We start from the raw sequence: 24,375 nt of genomic DNA, 5'->3' as shown, positions 1-24,375 counted from the left end.
CAGGATATTATTTATGCTTTCAATTGTAATACTTTTAACTGGACACACACTTCAATTTCCACAGGCGACACCACCTCCCGGTGTTTTGTTCAGCTGTGTCACCTGCCTGTCTGCCACAGCCACCTCTGCCGTAGGCCCAATCCAAGTGAGCAGTTTCTGTGCAGGAATAAGAGCCACAAGACAAATATTTGGAAGTCAGGAAATAACAAGCTCAGCTGTGTGCAAAGATACCTCGACCACATCATAGAGAACAACTGAGCCACAGAAAGGGATGGAGTTATTGATGATGGCCAAGAAGCAACTACTTTAGCCCAAGAACAGAGTGACGTCAGGTAAAATGGGTAAGCAGGAAGACTTTTCCTGCTGGTGCTAGAAATTCCTGGCCAGGAACACCATACCCACACAGTCCTGGCAAAGGCAGGCCCTTTCCTTGAAATCTCAATCCACCTGTCAGGAATCATCACAGGCTGTAGAGGGCCTCAAATTATCATGTACATCAGAGTCACCTCAAGAATCAGAAAATGAGGTCTTGCCCACCCAGAGTTTCTGATTCAGCAGGTAAAAAAAAAATCTGCATTTCTATCAAGACCTAACCTATGCTGAGACTGCTGGGTTGAAACCCATGGTTTGAGAACTGCTGAGCTCAGCAGTGGTTCATAGCTCTAGATACACATTCAACCACTGGGGGCATTTTTAGAAGATACAGATGCCCAAGAAACATCCCAGACTAAGTGTGGAAGATTGTCTCAAAGGGTTAGACTTGGCCTGAATTGTGGCACAGTGGTCTAAGAAACAACCTGAAATGCCGGCATCCTGTTTTGGAGGACCAGCTGCCATCCTGGCTGCTCTGCTTTGAACCAGCTTTCTGCCAGTGCACATGGGAAGTCAGCACATGAAGACCCAAGGACTTGGGCTTCTTCCACCCATGAGGGAGACCCCCCTGATGGAGTTCCTGGTCCTTGGTTTTGGTGTAGTCTAACACCAGGTGCTATAGCCATTTGGGGAGTAAACCAGTAGATATATGAGGTCTGTTGTTATTCCTTTTTTAAAAAATCTCAATAAATAAATAATTAATAAATAAACCTAATTTGATTGCTTGTTCAGCTAGACATGAGAGATGCTGGTCCAGAGGCTTCTGAAGGCCATTGTCAATTTTTTTTTAAAGTTCTATTTCTTTTTTCTTTGAACAGCAGATTTACAAAGAGAAGGATGAGTGAGAGAGATCTTCATCTGTTGCTCTACTGCCCAAACGTCCACAACAGCTATTGCTGAGCTGATCTGAAACCAGAAGCATCTTCCAGGTCTGCCCCTTAGATGTAGGGGCCCAAGGACTGGAGCCATCTGCTGCTGCTTTCCCAGGTCAGAAACAGGGAGATGGATAGGAAGCAGAGAAGCTGGGACCAGAATTGGCACCCATATGGGATGCCAGCGATGCAAGCCAAGGATTAGCCTGCTGAGCCACCACGCTGGCCCAATTATCATTTTTAAAACACTGATTGTTCACATAAATATCTCAGTCTAACCAAGGAGTTTCAGAAACACATTTGGAACATGATTTAAAATGACACCTTAAAAAAAAATGACACCTTAAAAAAACAAAAAAAACCTTGGGTCCAGCACTGAAGCCTAGTGGCTAACGTACTCACTTTGCACACTCTAGGATCCCATATGGGCACCAGTTCTAATCCCGGCATCCCTGCTTCCCATCCAGCGCCCTGCTTGTGGCCTGGGAAAGCAATCGAGGATGACCCAAAACCTTGAGACCCTGTACCCATGTGGGAGACCCAGAAGAAGCTCCTGGCTTCAGATCAACTCAGCTCTGGCTGTTGTGGCCGCTAAGGGAATGAATCAGTGGACGGAAGATCTTCCTCTGTGTCTCTCCTCTTCTCTGTATATCTGACTTTCCAACTAAAAAAAATTTGATAAATCTTGAAAAAATAAAAACTAGACATTGAGCTGAAATGTGCTGTTTAGGAGGGCTTCACTGTCTTTACTTCCTGGTAAGGCCCCAAGTTGCAATGACAGTGAAGATGGTTGTTGTCTAGAAGATATGTGGTATGTGATGAGTTGGGGACAGAAGTGTGTATCATTGACTCGTAAAATATTATAAATCAATTAGCCATACACAGTCATCTAATCACACTGCACTGTCCAGAGGGAGATCTGGACTCTACCTCTAGGCCCTTTTCCTGCCATGCCCTCACCTCCCACTCCTGCCCAGTTCCTAAGCAAATGTTTGAGTTTCGCATACTAAAATCAAATCATTCTTAGCATCTTAAGCCAATGTCAAGATAGCTCAAACCAGAAACAAACAAGCAAGCTGACAAACAAAGCAGCAGCTAACCATCCACTGCTAGCTGCTGCTTTCACTTGGGCCAAACCTGGCATTCTGGCCAGCACTAGGAGAAAGAGCCCCAAAAGGCTGTTGCTGCAGCCCCACTGTTCCCTAGTGGCCAGTAACTTCTGGATCAGGTGCATGTCAGCTGTTAGGGCACGGAATCTCTAGCTTGTACCAGTCAGGTAATGAGACTGATTTTTCCCCCTGTCTTAATGATAACTTCAGGAGGGTGACAATGTGAAAGATGACCTCCTTAGAGGACCACGAGCTCATTCCACTCATGTGGCAAGTGTCTTAAACATGTGGGGAAATACTTCCAAGAAATGTCTTTACATGTTGTTTCACTTTTTTGCATATCCACTCATCTGAAGCCTCACTCACCAAGCACGTGGTATTTTTTTCATTCATTCAACATTTGTTTTCATCTCTTTCTCAGGGTTCCCAATACCAGGAAGCATTAAAATTTTTCAAATAAACCTATTCATATTGAGGAACACGTTTCCATGACCTACATTCAGAGAAGCTTATTTGAACTGCTATCCTGTCACATTCAAGCACTGCCCTTTCTTGGCTATCCCTGTCACTCACCACATTTTGCAACCATTGAAACTTGGTTGCTAAATCTCATGATGTGAGAGCATGCGTTGTGGTGCAGTGTGTTAAGCTAATGCTTGGGAAGCTGTTGTCCCGTGTCAGAATTCTATTCAAGTCCACACTTCAGATCTAGCTCTCTGCTAAAGCACCTGGCAAGGCAGCATGACGCGGGCCCCTGCCACACATGCGGGAGACCTGCAAGGAGTTCCTGGTTTCTGCCTTGCCTAGATCTGACTGTTGGCATCTAAGAAGGAAATCAGTGCCTAAAATGCTTTGTCTCTCCCCCCCTCACACACACCTCTTCAAAGGAAAAAAAAGAGATGTAACACATGATCACTTCTAAAGACACTCAACTGCGAGAAGAACGGAAAACCTGGGAATTGTAGAAGTGGGTCATGTTGTGGTTTGAGTTCATGTCATTCCCTAGTGAAGCCCAGAACCTAAGATGTTCACACTGCACCAGGACCAGGAGAGGAGCTGACTTCAGAAAGCTGGATGGAAAAGGAAAGACACCGAGGTACACAAGGCAAAGACAACCAGGGGCATGACGGGATGACAGACTGCTCTAGAAGCAAGGAAACATGGAGAAGCAGGAAGGTCTTCAGGCAGCATCTAGGAAGCTACCAAGCAGGTAAGTGATTCTGCTTGTTTCACACAAGCATGGTGATGCTCTGAGATTAAAGGGTCTCCCAAGGGGTGCAATAATGCATTCACCACCACTGGAAGCATTCAGGTAGAGTGTGAAAGATCACTTCATGCTAATGCCACGGAGACGGGAGAAAGCATGGGGCAGGGACCATGTGACTCTCAAGTACATTTCACACGCAAAAACAAAGCAAAGGCTGGGTTGATGACAGCAATGGGATAGGTGAAGCTTTCCTAAGAAACAAAAATGGGAACATTCCAAGACTTATTCTGAGGCTTCCGGTGCATGCCCTGTCCTCAAGTCGAACGAAAGACCACAGTCTAGAGTGTGAAAAGGCCCTCTTCGTCTTCCCTTCCCTGCGGCAGGTCACAGAAGCCATTTTTTGTTTCTCCAGCATTGCTTATCCTGGAAAGAGAAAAGAAAGACTGATAAAGAAAAAGGATGAGACCAGAAACAAATAAGTGCTTGCTGCTAAACTGCAGTGCCACTGACCAGAGGCTGTTAGAGTGAAGAGTTTAAAGTCTACTGAGTCCAAGCCACTCACTTTACAGGTGAGCAAATGGAGGCTGCAGGTGAGAAAAAATGTTTGCTGGTTTGTTATCATCAGATGAAAAGTTTCTTAGCAAAATGCAAAGTCATGGACCAAATCCATCTATTTGCCCAAAGGATCTCTAAGTATATCCTCTGAAAGTCATCTTGTTGGGCCTCAGTTTCCCTTCTTGGTAATATATAATGTTTGACTTCATTAGTGCAGGCAAAACCTTCAATAGCAGTTTTCATTTCTTTCTCAGAAAGCTATAGGACAGAGTAGCTATCTAAAACCCATTTCCTGAGATTTTTTCAAGCTACAGGCATCCTGTAGTGGGGATGCTATGGGAGATTGGATGGGCCTCCCCAATATGGCTGGGGTCAGCAGCCCATAAGGTAAACTGGGCATTGGGGCTGCAAGTAAGGGGATACACTGGGTTTAGTGGGGGCGCCTTGTGACTTACCCTTGTAGAATGAGGGTGCATCCAGGGCTTGGTGCCGAAACCTAGGTACCTTATCTACTGGGGACACATTCCCGTTATCTGCAGCAAATGGGTTGTCTGGTTTATTTTGTTTACTGCCCACGCAATGCGTAGCATACAGTAGGTACACAATAAAAAAAACAAAGTTTGTGGAATGTAAAATAAGTCAAAATATAAGAGGAATCAGGGCAAGCATTTGACCTGGTTGTTAAAGTACTGGATGGAGATACCCATTTATCACAGCTAAGTGCTGGATCTGAGCCCTGCTCCAGTCCTGCTTCCAACTTCCTGTTAATGAGCTCCCTGCAAGGCAGCAGGTGAGGGCTCCAGTACCAGAGGGCCTACCATCTACATTTTTTTTAAACAATAAAAGACAACAACAGCAACTATTTCAGTGGTCTAATTGGGTAGAGGAGCCAACTCGTAAGGATAATATTCTGCATGATATTTTCATTTTCCACACTGCCAGCTCTCCTATCAATGAACTTCAGCTAAGCAATGTTTCCAAAAGCGAGTCATCCAGAGTTCAACAAATTTTAAGCACTGAGTGCAGTGACATAACACTTTCCTTTGCAAGCTACAGTTCTGTGATTGTCACCTGCCTCTGCATTCTACACACTGTTGACCTAGACAGAGTTCAAAGCGAGCTAAACCCTCACATCCTTTTCACCTAAGATGCCATATCTCTCCAACCCTGTGTTTCATCACACAAGCACAAATCATTAAACCACTGAGTGCTAGCTAATCATTTGTAACAGCTTGTACAATCATTACAACAATCAGTCATGCAAGATAAATTACCTTGTGTGTTCCTGCAAACAACTGGTTTTCGTGACTTTTCCTGAAAAGACAAGGCCACAGTGTGAGCAGAGTTGCTGTGCTAGAACACGTGCAATACTAGGGATGCTCCCTGCTCCCTTTCAAAGCATGGGCACAAGGTGAGGCATGAGGGAGTGGTTTTGGCAGGGAAAGCCACTACGTTGCACAGGTCAGATGCTTTCTGCTTTAGGGCCAGTCAGAGCATATCAATTTCGAAGTTACTCCAACACTGTGGGCACTTACTGTTTCATTTTTAGTCACTGACCTACCCAGAATCCATGTGCTCACTTGGGATTGTAAACTTTTTAATGACATAAACCCATAGCTTTCTGAAACTGTAACCACGATTTTCAGTAAGTTCTAAATTTTCTTTCATGTGGGTTAGGTGTTGAAATATTCAAGTTTCACTACTATTGCTCAAACTGATATGGTTACTAGCATCTTACTAAGTTACTACCCTCAAACAGCTTTTGCTAATAATTGCAAAATAATTTCCTTTCATTTTGTATGGTAGTGTATGTCATGTGCCTATACTTCGTGTGAAAACCATAAACCCTGTTTCGGTTTTTCCAGTTGTTGGAAAGATCAGCAATAATTATCAGACTGAAACATGTGGCTATGAAAATGAGAGGACAACAGGTACCATTATTTAGGGTATAAATATGTGTGTGTGTGTGTATACACACATATGTAAACATGTGAAGTTATAGAAATATTTCTTAACTTCAGTGGTATGTTATCACAGCTGATCAGCTATTAGAGAAAAGTGTTAACTGAATGTGAATCAACTAAACCCACCCCGTGGCTCCTTTTTTCAGTGTATAAAACTTTGGAGGGGGTCGTTAAGTTGCAAGGTCAGTCAGCTTGATACTTTAACAAAGACCGTGGAGATAGTCCCCTGCTTGCTTTCAGGGAATGCCTGATACCTAGCTCATTTCTGTTTTTTCTTGCTGGGGCCATGTTAGCCAAAGGAAGTGAAGATTTCTTTAAACCCTGAGACTGCGATAATTACGCTTTCCACTCACGGCGGTAAAACAAAAAGGATAGAGTGAGTTAGCAGCACATCAAAAATAGAGCATCAGGACTGGCTCAGAACAAGTGCCCAATAGGAAGGTGTCTTATCCTTTTTCTTTTCCAAAAGGTGCACGCTATCAGGAGTTTGATCCATAAAGCTGTTAGCCCCTTATGGAGAGTGAGTTTGCTTGCCACCTCTCCCTCTGCATGAGAAAGAACAAGAGACCAGGTAGCAGAAACAAGCCGCTCCTAGGTTCTCCTAGAGCCCCCTCACTTCTGAATGGTCCCATCTCTCTAGGTTCTAGCCTCCTCACCTCGCAGAAGAAGCACTGCAAGCAATGCCAACACCATAAGCCCCACGCAAGGGGCAACGATCATCAGCAGACTCATTTTCACCTAGAGAAACACAGGCAAGGCGATTGAGTGACCCACTCATTGCCCAATGCCCTCATTGCATCCTAAGAACACCTGCCAGACACCTGCAACTCCCGGCATTTCCCCACCCCATGTCTGATATGTGTCAAAATTGAACCAAAGTCAGCCTACTTTTCAGATTTCTTTTTTCAAATCTCTGAATCTACCCATACGTCAACATCTGCCTAAGTCTTTGACATCAGGCATTCCTGCAAGACCCAGGATTAAAGACATGCATTGTGAACTGTATTTTCCACTGCCAAATCTCTTTCCTGCCCACTGCCTAAATCTTTTGAGCTCTCTATAGTTCTACACAGTTCTTTTCAAGGCTGGCACAGGTTCCTAGAGAAAATAAGAATTAAAGGCAATATGAAGCTTAATTTCAAATTTCGTACTGCCATGTTTCCCAAAGTATGGTCAGGAAGCCCATGAGATCAAAATGATTTTCATGAGACACTGTTTACCATTTTCCCTGTTATTTTTTCACAAGATATGCAAGTTCAGTTCCCTAGAAGTTCTGACATATGCGATGACCTCATCCATCATCTATCATTCTTCCTTATATGGTGTGTGTAAAACAGATCCCTCTGGCTGCTAATGAGACTAGACATGGATTTGTAGGAATATCAAGCAATGCCATTTTTCTCACTAATATTCCTTTTTTATTTAGAAAAATATGATTGTTATAAACAGATATTATCAGGTTGACATGTTATTGATTTACTATTTTTATTTTAACTGAATGCATTGATGGATCCTATTAAAAACTCAGCTTTAACTTTTAGAATGTCAAGAGGCCCTGGCATCTAAAATTTGAAAAGTCCCACTATGAAGTAGTAGCGTGAAGATATTTTGCAGGGCCCATCCCATCTCGGTTCCTCCCTTCCTGGCCCATTCTCCAACACTCAGCAAGGACAGCAGCAAGGGACAACAACAGCACACCTCAGACGAGGGAGCCAGTGAGGAAGCAAGATGAAGATAATCCACTTTTTCTCGCCATCTGTACTGTCTGCCTCATATTTTTACTCAAACAGAATTGAATCGTTTTGATAATACTAAGACTAAATAAAGAGTATCATCAGAAAACAAGAGGAACACTGTTGGTACGTGTTATTCTTTAACATGACACTCATCCTGGGCCAAACAGTGGGGTTTTGTGTGCTTTTCCTCAGTGTTTCCTTTCAAAGCATCTGTACAAACAGAGGTAACACCCATGTTATGTCTGCCAGCAGTAGCAGCTTACAAAGTCCTTCCCTATTTTATCATAATTACAATGTCTTTTTGCTACTTAGCAATATTCTACTCGGCCTAGTGTATATCAACAAATCTCCACTGTCAATTTTTAAAATGTAAATCACACACTTCACTTTAAAGTTTTTTTGCTTTTGTTTTACCTTTTCATTTGGATCCATAATTTCTCTTCCCTCATTTCGATCCAGAATTGCTATCTCAGGTCCTGGGAAAAAGAAGAGAACAAAATGGTTATATTTCCGATGAAACAATACAGTTCCATATGCTGCAGTAGATGTTTCAAATTCCATCTGGAATTTTAGCTCACATGTTTAAGTTTTTCATACCATCTTCTTTATGAATAATGATTATGTACATTGATTTTGATTTCTTTATAATGGTTATGTACATTTGCACTCTTTTGTGTTATTTACTTATTATTTACTTAATTATTTGAAAGGCAGAGTTACAGAGAGAGGGGAAGAGGTAGAAGGAGAAAGAGTGAACCATTGGTTCACTCTCCAAGTGGCTGTAACAGCTGGGGCTTGGAAAGGAGCTAGGAAGCCCATCTAGGCATCTCTCGTGGCCGCTGGGGGCCCAAGTATTTTGGCCCTCCTTTGCTCATTTTCTAGGCACATTAGCAAATAGCTGGATTGGAAGTGAAGTACCTGGGACTCAATTAAGCACTCATGCGCTGCATCAGCCCTGCAGATGTTGACTTAACTGGTCCTTTGATTTTTTTAAAAAAAATCATTATTTGAAAGGCAGAGTTAGAGAAAAAGAGAGAGGGGGAGGGCATGTTTGTGTTCATTCTCTCATCAGTTGTTTCAATTCCCAAATGGCCACAGTAGCCAGAGCTGGGCTGGTCCAAAGCTGAGCTTCTCCAGGTTTCCCACATAGGTACAGGGGCCCAAGCACTTGAGTCATCCTCTGCTGCTTTCCCAGGATCATTAGCAGAGAGCTCGATCAGAAATGGGGCAGCCAGCACTCAAACCTGTGCCAATTAATGTGTGCTGCTGATGTTGTAGGTGGAGGAGTAACATGATAAGCCATGGTACCAGCCCCTGATTTGGTTTTAATCTGCTATCTATCATTATTTCACAGGAGCATGCCCACTTCATAGATGTATAAAGCAAAACACCGGGCCAGAGGCAGTTGGTAACTCTTGTGTGGTCCCAAATGCAGTCATCTTGTTATCTAATAAGAAGATTGATCATTCACTAAACATTTACTATAGGCTGTGTACTGTGCTAGCTATGGCTTGGCATACATAAAATTTACAAGTTAGTGCAGAAATCAATCTTAAATAAATATAGTAAAGCACTGCATCGTGGTTTTCCAGTCAATAATAAACTGCATATACAATAGTGGTCTTACAGGATTATCGTGGAACTGGAAATTTCCTGTGGCTTAGCAACACTGTAGCCATACCAAGCAATGTTGAAATAATACACACTGTTCACTGTTGGTGGTGATGCTGGTGTGAACAAACCAAACAGATCACCAATCATATAAAATTAGATCCCAAGCATGTGCAGTATACAACACTGCATAGTGATCATAAATGACTATGTTACTGATAAATGTATTTACTGTTTCAAATTTTTCATTTTATTTATGCCACAGACAAAGAGACAGGATCCCTTTCACTGATTAATTCCCCAAGTGCCCAAAATCACCAGGACTGGGCCAGGCTAAAGCCAGGAATGGAGAATTCATTCCAGGTTTCCCATGTGGGTAGACTTCCAATTATTTTTCCTTTGTGCTTTTGATTATTATTTCAGAGCATTTTCTTTCTGCTCGCAAACTAAAATTCTACTATATAATGCTGTGCTGGGTTACACCAAAAACAGCCTCATAATCTCTGATGTGCCACATTTCTTAATCACATCATTTTCTCTTGTGTTTGATTGAATCATGTTAATCATAATCATAGTGCAACAGATGATCTCCTATACTCGGAGGCTTCAAAAAGTTCAGGGAAAATGTACATTATCTTTTCATTTCATTTTTCCACAAACTGTTGAAGCACCCTTTCATAGATATCATGTCTAGGTCTGCATTAGGCTTTGCCATTTAAGTTTGTGTAATATACTTTGTGATGATCACACAACAAAATGCCCCGATGAACCATTTCTCAGAAAATAGTTGCATGGATAAGAGACACATACTTATAATGTTATAATTTCAAAAGAGTACAACTGTGCAAACTTCAGGGAATACATAGAGGATGAAATAGGTGTACACCATGGCAATATCATACCTGCCCTTGAGGACTCCAGACAACTTCTGGGAAAATATGAAGTTTAAATTGGGACATGGAGTTTTTTATCCACAGCTGCTAATTGAGCTCCACAAGAGGATAATCCAGAGATTCTATTGATCACTAAACACTGTTCCAGCACTAAGAATGCTGAGGAAAAAACGACATAACCCCAATCCTTGAGAAACTTACATAAGGCAAATATCACTTCAGCCTACCAGACCTGGTGTGATGGTTCTGAATGCATGGGTTGCAGAGAAGGTCAGTGAGCAGATATTTAACCCAACATCAGAGTTCAGAGAACATTGCACTAAAATAAATCTCCATGAGGACAGAGTCTCCATGTGCCTTTTCCACACTGGGACCCAACACTGGTACATACTTAATGTTCGATAAATTCTTGTTGAATGAATCCCACCAGAACTGAGTTAAAGCTGTGTGAGAGTACCTAGGCAAGGGTTGGCACTGTGGTTTAGCTTGTAAAGCTGCTGTCTGTGGCAACAGCATACCATATAGCTCACAGGTTGAGTTCCAGCTGCTCCACTTCTGATTCATCTCCCTGCTAATGTGTCTAGGAAAGCAGCGGAGGATGATTCAGTGCTTGGGGTCCTGCTCCCACATAGGAGGCCTGGAAGAAACTCCTTGCTCCTGGCTTTGGATTGGCTTAGCTCTGGCTGTTGTGCCCATTTGGGTAGTGAACCTGTAGACGGAAGATTTTTCTCTTTCTTTCTCTCTCTCTCTCCCTAGCTCCATATTCACACACACACACACACACACATATATGGATATACGCATATGTACATATGTACATATATATACATCTCCCTCTCTCTACACCCTTCAAAAAATCTTAAATCTTAAAAAAAAGTTAGTTAGGCAAAGGATAGTGGCAGAGGGATTTCAGTCTGACTAAACAGCATCAACACAGCTACTGAAGCATGAAAAAGCATAGCGGCCATGTTGAATGGAAAGCAGCTAGGAGAGTGGAAAGCAAGGAATGGGAGCAGTAGGGGAAGAGGAAAGGTGACAGCTTCACATGCAGGGGACACATGCAAACACTATGGACCTCACCAAAATCAGGAAGGACGTGCATGGCAGACGCTTACTCGAGAGTCATCAGTTCTAACAAGGCAGTTACACTTCTCAGGGTGTATACGAAACCCAAGCGCTGCCTGAACAGAGAGAACAACAATCTTGGGAAATATCAGTGTCAAAAGGTGGGAAGAGGAGGTGGAAGAGGAAAAAATAATTGCCAAGAGATCAAAAAGTGAGAGCAGTGTTAAAAATCACAGCATGGGGCCCAGCACCATAGCGTAGTGGTTAAAGTCCTTGCATTGCATGCACCAGGATCCGATATGGGCGCTGATTCTAATCCCGGCAGCCTCGCTTCCCATCCAGCTCCCTGCCTGTGGCCTGGAAAAGCAGTTGAGGATGGCCCAAAGCCTTGGGACTCTGCACCCGCATGGGAGACCCAGAAGAGTTTCTGGCTTCTGGCTTCAGATTGGTTCAGCTCCAGCCATTGCGGTCACTTGTGCAGTGAATCATCGGGTGGAAGATCTTCCTCTCTGTCTCTCCTCCTCTCTGTATATCTGCCTTTCCAATAAAAATAAATAAATCTTTAAAAAAATTCACAGCATGAAATAGATATCCAAGAAGGAGGTAAAATCACATACACAATAGCATCTTAAAATAGCAACAGAAGAGAGGAACCGCAAGGGTCCCAATGGTTGTAAGTATCTAAGGTAATAATTACAGAAGTTGTAATCGCTAAACTTGACTCCCCAACTTCCTTGTACCTGAGGCAGAGGGGGAAAAAAATGATAGGATTTTTAAGCCTTGTAATTTGGCACTAGAGAATATATTTTTTCGTCAAGGAACTGATTGTTGAATGGCTGGGAGCAAGAAAACTCGAGGAGGAAATGTTTTCATATCCTATAACAAAGTTATCAGTTGTTTTTCTTTTTGTTATTATCCCCTAGAGCTGAAACCTGCAGGTAAGAATTCAAAATTCCTATCCCTGCTCTGTCAAAATCCTGTTGTGTTATAATCATTTGTGATGGATAAGCCTGAAATTGAAACCATCAAAGGGAAAAGCCAGCTTGGGTCAGGTTTGTCAGAGCTAATCTGTATTTTAAATTGAAATTGTCTAATGGGAGAGACATTTTGCAAACACAAACACTATAACGTGATACCAAACAACACAGGGTTGTTTTTTTTTTCCTTCTTTTTATTCAGAAAACACCAAAAGCCCAAATGGGAAACCTTGAAGGGCTATAGGGTCTTGTACAGAGTAAGTCAACAATTTTTTTTTCTTGTAAAACGTAGCCATGCCAACAATGACAGGAAGAATACCAGATTAGACTATTGGCTTCTATATTGTGTTTGTATCCTCCTGGTCCTTAGAGTCACAAAGAATCCAAAACAAGTACCTTCACCCAAAGCTCGCTGATAAAGCCACGCTGCAAGAGGAGAATCGTAATGGCTTAAATAGGAACGACCTTCCCTCGCGACTCACCACCTTCAAAAAAAAGCCCTTAATCCCCTGGAATCTCAGTTTTTGGTCTTATTTAGTGACTGACTCTATGGATGTAATCAGTCAAGGAGATGTTTTTCTAGAGCCTTCCGAATGAGCAAAGCCATGCCAACACTTTGAATAAAGATATGTAGGCTCCAGAACTACATGAGAGCAAAATTCTGTTATTATCAGTTACCCGTTTGCAGTATAATCCTTTCTTTGACATTCTCAGAGGACTGGTTCTGGGGCATCCCGTTGCACACACACAGACACACACACACACACAGACACACACACACACAAACACCAAACCCTGAGGATGCTCAAGTCCCTTGTTTGAAATGACATGGTATTTGCATGCAACCTATGTGCTTCCTCCCATTCATTTCCAAACATTGCTAAATTATTCATAACACCAAATATAATGGAAATGTTATGTTAATGGTTACTGTATTGTTTACAGAATAATAACAAGAAAAGCCCATGCAATTCAGGGCAAATGTATTTTTCCAAATATTTGCTATGCATAGTTGGTTCAATCCATGGATTTGCAAGGCTGATTGTACTTGTGTTACAGCAGCCCCGGAAACTCTTTCAAGAAAATCTACACGCACAGCATAAAAGCAGGAAAGAGTAGGCGTGAGGAACCTAAGGAGAACAGGGAAACGGGTACGTCTCTGTGGGGAGGCTACATTTAATCAAAGGGTGACCCATTAAAGTCAAGTTATTGCTAACATCGTGCTGAGCATTTAAACTTCACATGCAACCCATTGGGGAAGGCAATATCCTAATGCCAAGAAGCAGCAGGAAGGGCAAGGCCGTGGAGGCTGGGCAGTTTGGAGTGGTGGAGATGGTATTTGAACCTGTGTAGCATCCACAGCCTGGCTCCTAACCACCCCGACCGCCCCGGAGTCCTGGAGATCAAGTGCATGCTGTCATAGCAGCAGCCATGTCCCACTGACAGCAACAGGGATGGACAAGGCAGTGATCTGCACTGAATCTACAAGCAGATGATTCAGAACAGGGATTTCTAAAAAGGACTCCAGGCTCCTTGTGAGCGTGCTGGGTCAACTACCGGGTGTGACGCAACGAGTACATCTATTGACGTGAATTTCAGCTTTTTTCAAGATTTATTGTATTTTTATTTGAAAGTCAAATATACAGAGAGGAGGAGATACAGAAAGGAAGATCTTCTGTGTGCCAATTCACTCCCCAAGTGGCAACAATGGCTAGAGATGAGCTGATCAGAAGCCAGAAGCCAGGAGCCTCTTCCGGGTCTCCCACACGGGGACGCAGGGTCCCAAGTCCCTGGGCCATCTTCAACTGCTTTTCCCAGGCTGGATGGGAAGCAGGGCCGCCAGGACCAGAACCACTGCCCATATGGGATCCTGGCATGTGCAAGGCGAGGACTTTAGCTGCTAGGCTACTGTGCCAGGCCCTGAATCTTAACTTTTCAAGAATTTCAGGAGCCATGTATTTCAAAATATACATATCACGTAATCATGGATATGCATATGGACAAATTATAAGTAAAGGTTTTATTGGCAAGAGAACATTAACTCTATCAGAATCTTTATTACTCCAACCAAAGAATGAAGAATGAGTCATTTCTCTATCAAATGTAGTTTGCAGACTATAGTTGGCAGAATAAGAACACGCAGTTCTCCACATCATAGTCTTTAGAAATTGTGAGCATGCTACCTTCCATGTTGGAAGAAATCTTATACAAAGCACAGATTTTGAAACAGGAAGTTTAGCCTGAATTATCCGGTGCACAGTGCAATCCCCAGAGGGATGCAAGGTCACAGTGATGAAGAAGAAGCAGTCAGAGAGCTCCGGAGAGCTGTAAGACACTGCGGTTTTGAAGAGGGAGACAGGACAGAGCACAAGATCACTAAGACCTCTAGATGCTGCAAAAGCAAACAGAACGGACTCTCCTGAAGCAGGCAGAAGGAACGCAGCACTCTCAGGACCTTGATTTTAGAAAGCCTACCTTTCCAGAAGCAAAAGCTAATACATTTGTGTTGCTTTGAGCCAGCAAGTTTGTGGTCATCCACAGAAGCAGGAAACTAGCACACAGAGCAGCAGTAAGGCCTTCCGGAAGAGCGGCGGCTCTGGGCCTGGGCCCGGGGTAAAAAGAAGATTGACTCTTCAAAAAGGTTTGTTGGCTGTGTCCCTTTTCCACATAGGTTTCTAATCTACCTTAAGATAAACTAAAATGTAATAACAGCACAAGACCCTGAGCCCCATGCCATCACCAAGACTTCTGATGACTATGATAGCTTCCTGAAAGATGAGAATAGCTCTGCAAAGACAAAGAATGAGCTGTAGATTACTTGGCGGATAGGATTCTCACTACAAGCCAATTAAATAGGCTCTCTGGCTTATGCTTTGGTTTCTTGAGTCTTTGGTAGGCATAACTAATCTGGTAAGATGAATTTCCTGTAACACAACCCAAGACCTTGGAGCACTGACCAAGGCTTCTCTCCACCACCCCAGAATCCCTTTGCCATCCCAAGTTCACCCCAGCTTTCCTTGCTGTGTTTGTCTTGGGCAAGACCCCTCCCTGCCCTGAGCCACAACTTCTGCATGTGAAAATTGGTTTTTCATCAGTTGCTTTCCTATGATCTTTTTAGATTTCATAACTCGGGTTTTATTTTTACATAGAATTGTAAGGTCCTGAGAAATTGCAGAGAAAATATCATTACATAATCATCTATTTTTGAAGTTTTAAACTTAATTTCATTTAAAATTATTATTATTCATTTAAAAGGAAGGCAGACATACATATACACTTTATGCTCCTTCCCCAAATTGAAAAAGAAATATTCAGTATATCTGGATTCAAGTAGAACTATTATCAGTAGCTGATTTTTAAAAGTATTTTTCTATAATTTCAAAATTCTCCCAAATGTAAAAAAAAAATTATTGCAAAACATTCATTGTAGCACGTGTTAATCATTGTGTCATTTCTCTGAAGCAAGGCCACAAGGCCTTTCTAAATGCAGTTTTGAAGACAACTGTTGGAAACCCAGTAACCACAGGCAAAAAATAATTGCAAAAAGATATCCCTCAGATCTAAAGCACTGAATGGAGTGACAGAGACCAGAGGGTGGGGCCTGCATGGCCAGCACTCCACATTGTTTGTCAATACCTGGTGTGGTTACTCTGCTGCTACATAAGCCACTCTGTGGAGTTAAGAATAAAATGTACTAAAATCTGAGCACGCATTTATTTTACTTGTAATTTATTTATTTGAGTGGCAGGGAGACAGAAAGACCGAGTTCTCATCTATGAATTCATTCTCTTAGTACCCCAAACAGCCAGGAACTGGGAATTCAATCAAGTCTCCCAAGTGAGTGGCAGCAATGCACTGACTGGCACCATCACTGCTGTGCCCCAGGATCCATGCCAGCGGGAAGCTGCAGCCTGGAGCCCGTGCGTGGTGCCACACCCAGGGACGCTGATATGGGACAAGGGCTAATCACCTAAAGCAGCAGATGACAGAGTCTGCTCTCTTGCCCAATCACGTGCTATGCAATTCTGAAATGGCACTCAAGATTGAAGATCTTTGAAGACTCCACTTTAAATGTCATCCCTGGCCCCACCCTTTTAGTGGAAATTTGATTTAAATTTGCTAGCGACTCACTCTCAAAATCAGCTTATTGAGCATCCTCCGTGTGCCCGCTACACAGATAGGCAATTTTCGTGACTTGCTTCTTTCACAATGCTTACAAAACCCATTTTATAGGAATTTAAACTGGCTGAAAGAAGGTCAATCTCCTGCCCAAAGAAATTCAGACAGTAAAAGGAAATTTAAACTTCATTCTGAATGACAAAACATCCTGATCACACACCCTCTAAGGTAAAAGAAAAAGAGATTATTAAAATCCTATCTGAGAGCAAAAACTAACCAGAGGGCTTCTGGCTAGAGATCAACCTGAAATAAAAGCACTTTATCTTCCCAACGGGTATTTTTTTTTAAAACACTTTTATCCTACATTCACTTGTCAGCGAATTCACAGACACTGAAACTTCGCTGCCTCTACTTTTGAAACAAAACTAGTTTTAAGTTTTTTTTTTTCTTTAAGTCAATCCATTCATGCAGTTATAGGCAATTCTATCATCTCCATGGTGACACTGAATCAATTTACTTTTTTCTTTGGTAGCCTCTGGTCAATGCTGCCCTCTATGGGCTAAAGGGAGTAAAGACGGCAAAAAGACCGCAGAGTTGCCAACAGCACCATTGGTAGGAACGAAGAGGAATTTGAAATTACCTCCTCCAGTTCCTTTTGCTTCTTTGGTTGGCTGATAGAGTTTTTTTTTTTCATAAACAGAGAAATGAGAGTGTAGAGAAGGAAGTTCATTTGCTCAGATTGCCTAGAAATGATTAATAAAGTGACGAGAAGCTACGTTTGCTGATGTCTATTCCAAGTATATAGTTTCTGATTTTCCCTAACACTAACATAGATATTGAATTTCATAACTCTTTTTAAAATATAATGTATTCATAGATTTATTTGCTTATTTGGAAGTCAGAACATGTGTGTTAGAGACAGAGCGTGCGCACACACGAGAGAGAAAATAGGAAATAGAAAACAGTGACACGTGTTCTTTCTTTTGGTTCATTCTCCAAATGCCAGCAATGTTCAGGACTGGGCCAGTCTGACCCTCTGCAGGTCTCCCACATGGTGGCAGGGACCCAAGGACTTAGATCACAATATGCTGAGGAAGAAGCTGGATTGGCAGTGGAGTGGCAGGACTTGAACCGGCACTTTTATACGGGATGCTAGAATTATAGGCAGCTATTTAACTTGCTGCACCACAACACTGTCCGTTCACAACTTTTTTAAAAAAAAAAAAACTAAAACACACATTCTTGAATTCATCTACCTCCTTTAAGTCCTGGACATCTGTCATAATAATTCATTCCTTCCCCTGCTGCCATTTTCCTCATATTGTTTTTAATCTGTCAGATGAGGGAAAACAGCACTGTACACTTAGCAGGGGTAAGGAACTTTGAGCCTGTGAAAATCATCATCTAAGCTGACCTTGCCGAGCTACGGTGGGTACAACTCGAAACCCAATAAATCTACAGCTGGCTAAGTTTAAGCTGTTGATTTTGTATGGTGTGCAAATGATATCATAAATACTCAAGTGGTCCTTGGCAGGAAAGCTTCCCCAGCCTTGAATGACTGCATCAGTAGAGTGATACATACGTGAATTGGGTGTTCTTTAGGTCCAAAGGCAAAACAGGATCCACGGTTTTTGGTTTTTTTTTTTTTTTTTTTTTTTTTTAGTTTTGAAAGAGAACAGAAAGCAAATGACGTTAATGCTCAGTGAAAGAGGAAGGAATGATCGGATGCTGTCACATTTCAGGCAGAGGAGGTAAGACAGAGAAAACCAAAGATTCTAGAACACAATGATTCAAGAAGTTCCCCAGGTAAGAACATACTCCCCTCCTCCCACAGCTTGGAAGGCACCCCAACAACAGAATCTCATCAGCTGGGATCACACCTGACGTCCTTGTTATCGTGATCCGGGACGTGAGCGGCTCAGTGAAGCCATACTGGATTCCCACCCATACTCCCTCCACTCCAGATTTCTCTTTAAGAGTGGAATCCAGAACCCTGCTCTACTCAGCAGCTGACCAAAAACTCTGGATTCCATGAGATGCAAAGGTTCACATTTTACCAAAAACAACCTCAGGTTATTGACAACAACAATAATAAATAGCTTCCATACACTGAGCACTTACAATATGCCAAATCCAAGGCAAAGTATTTTTCATCTCTAATCTTGGTCAGTTCTCCAAAGAAATGCTCTATAGGTGACACCATGATAGTTCTCAACTCACAATTGGATGTTTGTGCTCTAGACAGCTCAGGCAAGCAGGCAAGTTCACACAGCTGGGAGGGAACAGAGCAGTTTGTCTACCTGCAGAGCCCAAGCTCTCATCCTCTGGGCTCTGTGGACATTGGCAAAGGTGGCAGGAACTCATACACTTGCTCCACAAAGATCAGTCCTGGAAATTGAACCCAATAGCAAGAGATCTCTTTTTGTTGCTGTTTAATTTTATTTTTGATAAGTTTTACATATTTGATTAGGGTACAAACGGTCAAGGGCTACAGGAAGGTGGGCGAGACCATTGTTTTCACATTCTTTTTTTCTTACTGTATCTGGGCAAAGGGGAGAGTTAAGGGGAGAAGCCACACCAGCCTCCCAAACATCCCAGAGTCCCTGATGAGGGGCATGCTCCGAGGGTCCTGCTCAAGTGGTTGTGATAGTTCAACAGTTCTTTCCACTCCAATCATGATGAAATCTCTCCAAGCTCCACTGGCTGACACAGTCCACCTTAGAATCTCTGTTTGCCCAGATAGTCACTACCAACTCTTGGCTGGGGTGGTTGATCGACTTGTTCTGTCCTCCGACCTCTGTTGTGGTACCAAGTGTCCTCTGCAGGCTTCAGTGTCCTGCCATATCCTCCATGTGCACCTGGAAATGCTGTCCACTGCTCTGTCTAAGCCACTGAGGAGGCCCAGCTCTGGCACATACACTCCATGCTCTGACCATGGGGTCTGCAATTCTCTCCAAGGGTTGGAGTTCTGAGTTCAGCAGCTCATTTGGGGGGATTCCCAAAGAAATTTCATCTGAGTTGATTCCAGACCTGGTTCTTGTGTGTGCATTGCAATACAGGGTTCAGCACAATCGGTCACCCAAATTAGCCTATGAGCACACTGGCAGTTGGCAATTGCTGGGTCAGTTCTGTCTCCAGTCCTGTCTTCTACGCAAACTAATGGATGTTGTAGTCATCTAGGCTGATCCTGCCCACTGCACACTTGGCCCTCATACAAACCAGTGGGAGCTGCAGCCTAGTTGAAGCGACCCACAATAACTCCCACCAGGTCCGCCCCCTGCCCTGGTTTCTGTGCTTGCCAGCATGAACAGCAGACTGGACCTGTCTGTCCCACATCCCATTTAGCTCTTTAACATGTCAATGGGCATTGAAGCCTAGTTCAACCCAACCAGACTCTTTCCAGTCCACACTAGTGCCAGCAGGTGCTAGCCTTTGACCAGCCATGCTTGCCCCTCATCCTGGTTTCCATGCTCACCAATGAGAATTGCAGCCCATCAGAGAGGTACCCACTGTTTCCCTAATGGGCTCACTCCCACTCCTGGATCTTGTACTCTCCAGATAGTTCTGCAGTTTAGCTTGACAGAGTTTGCCCCCTACCTCCCAGAGCCACCATCTGGTAGCTGATGCTGCAGCAAAATCCAATCAACCACACCTACTTTAAGTTATGCATGAACCATTAGGTACAGTCTGCCCAGCTTGGCTTTCCTCTGATTAAGCTTACGTGCAGCCCAACAGGCGTCATAGCCCTGCCCTGCCTGGTCTGCCCCCAATCCCAGCTCTCATGCTCACCAGTGGGAATAGTGGTCCAGCAGGGGAGCCCCCCATAACTCTCCTACTGGGTTTGCCTACTCTCCCCCGGGTCTCACATGTGCTGGTTGAGTGCTATGGCCCAGACTGGCATGGCCTGCCTCACCTCAGCATTTGCCAGTGGATACTCTAGCCTGGCCCAGCCTGGTCTGCCCCCAGTTCCAGCTCACGCTGGTGGGGACTAAAGCCTAGCCTGGCCCGGCCAGCCCCCAATCACGGCCCTAATGTGAACTGGCTGGTATTGTAGCCTGACCTGGTATGATTTACATATCATTCTGGCTCTTGGATTTACCGGTGGGTAATATGAACTGGCCCTGCCTGGCTCGCCCCAGACCTGAACTAAAGGTAAGCCCATGAGTACTGTAACCTGGCCTGATCTGGGCTGCTCCCTTTCTTGGTTCTTGTGCTCACCTGTAGGGACTATGTCCCAACAGAGGAGTTGCCCAAGCTCCTCCATCAGAACCTCTCCCAGTGCCAGACCTCGTGCACACTTACTCCACCTCCTGCCCTAGCAGGATCAGTAGATCAGTAGCCTTTCCTGACAAGCCCTCATCCATTCTGGTTCTTACTGCTGGATGCTCCAGCCCAGCCAAACCTAGTCTACACACAGATACAGCGCACACATGGTTCGTCAAGGGCAGAGGCCTAGCCCTCCCTATCCTACTCCCACCTTGGTTCTCATGAGCACCTGTGGGTGCTGGAATCTAGCCCAGTCTGGTACACTCAGACACAGTCCACACACATGCTGAGGGACACTTACACATGCCAGTGGGTGCTAGACCCTTACCCGGCATGGCCTGCCCCATCCATCCCAGCCTTTCTATGAGCTGATGGATGTTGTGACCCAGTCTGCCCCAAACCCTGTTTTAGGGTGCTCTTGTGGATGCTGCAGCCTGGGCCTGCCCCACTTGTTCCCAGCCTCAGTATCCGTGAGTATCAGTGAGTTCTATGGTCATGTCTAACTCCACCCATCACCATCCCAACTCTTAAGCTTACCAGCAGGAATTGAAATTCCATATGATTGAACCCACATATCCCTCGCAGAATCCACCCCAGACCTGGTTCTCTTGTGTGCTGGTTGGTCAAGCCTAAGGTGAACCATCCTGTGATCCAACACTCACTGTCAGATACTGGGATCTAGCCATGTTTCATGCTAACAAGCCCAGCTCAGGTCTCCCATGTGGGCTGGGGCATCAGTCTGACCCAAAAAATTCTTCCAGTCTCCTCTACAAACTACCAGGTCTCAGTCTCCTCGCTTACCTGCTGCCAAGTACAGTGGCCTTGTCGTTGAGAGTCCCTCGGGAGTCATTCCTCACCTGCAAGATCCTCCCAGGATGATCCTCCCTACCCTATATCCCCTTGTTCCTTTCTCCTCCACTCTCCTCACCTTGCCCAGGACCAGGAACATAAAGAAATCCCCAGGTTTGCTCCACCGGTCTAGAAGTGAGCTCCCAGGTCCCCACATGCCCACCGGTGTTATGCCCCTAGTTTTACTCCCACCCAAGTTCACACCCTCAGCCCCCTTGTCACCTTCCCCTGGTGTGCCAGGAACATGGCGGTGGGCCACTGCCTTCCCCCAGTGCCAAGATCTTTAAGAATGTGACCCCCATTTGCCATCACCCCATTTAGGTACAGTTTCTAGACAAATGGGACAAATGGTCCTAGTGATGATTATAACTGATGATTATTATGATGAGAACAACATGAGCATCTGAAAGTGCATGAAGTGTTTTTGCATATATGAACTCATTTGATCCTCACAATGAGTCTAGGGGCAAAGCTGCCCTAGGCAGAACTGCTGAAAGAGGCAGAAGTAACGTTCCGAGAGGCTCCATCTTACACAAGACTACCTAGTGAATGATGACTGCTTGGGAAAGGTAGATCAACGCCACATGATCCCAAGTTCTCTCCTCTTCCATTCCACCACCTTTCTGAGCATCACAGGGTTTCAAAATCCACAGGGATAAGTGGTAGGCTCATGCCAAGGATGCTTTCTACTTCCTTCATTGATGCATTCCTGAGGAGTGGAGTGGGTGTGAAAGTGCATTATGGAACTCAATGAGGTTGCCCTGTTCGTCATAACCTCTGTGAAGTCAGGCCCCTCCCTAGAAAGTGGCAATCCCACACGCTCAGTTTGTTAACCACTGATGCGGGCCTTTCTTAGGGTCAGGCCTGTGTTCTCGGCCAGTGGTGCACAGCTCCTCTTTTGCCTTGTTTTATGTGATCATGGTCATGGCTATTTTACAACTTGGCAACTGTCTTTGATCTTATTTGATTGACCTTCCTGAAGGTGGGTTGTTAGATGCTAGAATTACACAGATTCCATTTCAACTTTATAAATCAAGAAAAAAAACTGTGCAGCAGACAGAATGAAACATCATTGTGAGGAACATCCTAAGAATCCACTTTTTGTCCTTCTGTTTCATCCTACATGCTGTCTGCCACCAGCTGATCTGAGACTGGGAACAGCACTGGGCATGAGAGATGAAACAAATCTGTTAATGCCTCATGAAAGATGTTGACTTTCAAATCAACTGCATCCAATGTCTTTCTTCCTAATGACAGCATTGGTGAGTAGAAATGAGTTTTGCTTCATTCCCCTGCCTTCTCCCATTCCATTTACTGAACTTGAACTGAAAATGGCAATTGCTTCTGCAACTTCTTTATGCCTTTGATCAACTAAGGAGCCAGAAAAAGCATTGAATTCTGACAGGACTTCATGTCATCTTTCATAAAATAGTGCAGCCTAAGGTGAAGCAAGTCCTGTGCTGGACTTAGGGCTCACTCCTCTACAAAACTATAATTGTAGCTCAGTTTCTTTTTCTGTGAAATAGAGTGGACTGCACCAGAAATTCCTCCTCTGAGGGAGTCTGTAAGACACAGAATCTCTGACTCCTCTCAAAGATCTTAATTTTGCATTTCTTGAGTATACTAGGAAGGTCTATAGTTTTACTAAGCTCTCAGTGAGGAATCATATTCACACATTGGGTGATCTCTTAAGTTCAAGGTCTTGGTTCCACATTTTTCTCCTACGTCTCAGAGAGTCAACAAGACATCTGATTACTCTGTCCTGACCCCTGCCCTCATATCTCCACTTAACAACCTACCTGCCCTCCACCCTTTTTTACTATATTCCTCCCATGTCGAGTTACATCAATCCATCATTCTTCTCTGCCTCCCCTCTGATAAATGTTCACCCATGAACCCTTGGAAATAATGTCTAACACAAATCTCAAACAATAGGTCACCGGGGGCCCAGAGCAATGGCTCAGTGGCTAAATACGCTCCTTGCATGTGCCAGAATTCCATATGAGTGTCAGTTTATTTCCTGGCTGCTCCACTTCCCATCTAGCTCTCTGCTTGAGGCCTGGGAAAGCAGTACAGAATGACGCAAAACTTTGGGACACTGTACCCACACGGGAGACCCAGAAGACGCTCTTGGTTTCTGAGCTTCAGATCAGCTCAGCTCTGGCCATTGCGGCCGCTTGGGGTGTGAACCAGTGGAGAGAAGATCTTTCTTCCCATATATCCTTCTTTCTGTAAATCTGCCTTTCCAATAAAAATAAAATAAATATTTTTAAAAAGAGGTCATCTTTGAACACATTCACACTCTGTTTGATTCATGACAGTTTATAGGCACCCACCTAAATGCCTCCTTCTAGTTGACCAGTTGACCAGACCTTAGAGTTTCCAAATAGGTAAATTACTCCACCCTCCCTAATCCTTCTCAGCCCAGCTTCCTCTTGCTCTGCTTCCTTGGGCCCCATGCTGCTTGTGGTCCCTCCCTCTCTACCTCCTTAGCTGATTACTTTCTTCCACCATACTCTGCCTCGGGGCATTTGTTCCTTTGATGGGACATGGTGAGACGATGTCCTCCTTTTTTTGTTTTTTTTTAAGATCGATTTTATTTTTTATTGGAAAGTCCTGCCCAGCACAGGAAATCAGTCAGCCTTTGTTCTTATTCTGGTCACCCAGTCTTCTTAATTCTAACTCCTGGAGGGCTTTAGCTCGCTTTCTGTTGTCTGTGGCTGCTGCCAGCATTCTGAGATGCTCATCCCTCTCCCAAAGTTTTCCAGAGCCTCCTGGGT

General features: G+C 43.9%; 1 protein-coding gene across 1 annotated transcript in view; it reads right to left on the bottom strand.

Moving 5' to 3' along the window:
- Positions 1–3,728: 3,728 nt before the first annotated feature.
- Positions 3,729–24,375, bottom strand: part of TIMD4 (T cell immunoglobulin and mucin domain containing 4) — a 40,336-nt gene continuing 19,689 nt past the window's right edge. Inside the window, exons 6-9 of the mRNA XM_012927674.2 lie at positions 8,230–8,291; positions 6,736–6,817; positions 5,390–5,429; positions 3,729–3,983 (exon numbers count right to left, since the gene is read on the bottom strand). Of these exons, the coding sequence (XP_012783128.2) occupies positions 3,899–3,983; positions 5,390–5,429; positions 6,736–6,817; positions 8,230–8,291 (269 nt within the window). The 3' untranslated portion in view covers positions 3,729–3,898. The remainder of the gene's footprint in view (positions 3,984–5,389; positions 5,430–6,735; positions 6,818–8,229; positions 8,292–24,375) is intronic.

Source organism: Ochotona princeps, chromosome 19 (genome assembly GCF_030435755.1).
Source record: "Ochotona princeps isolate mOchPri1 chromosome 19, mOchPri1.hap1, whole genome shotgun sequence".
NCBI lineage: Eukaryota > Metazoa > Chordata > Mammalia > Lagomorpha > Ochotonidae > Ochotona > Ochotona princeps.
The sequence above is the reverse complement of the archived record's forward strand: the minus strand, read 5'-3'. Positions and strand labels throughout refer to the sequence as shown.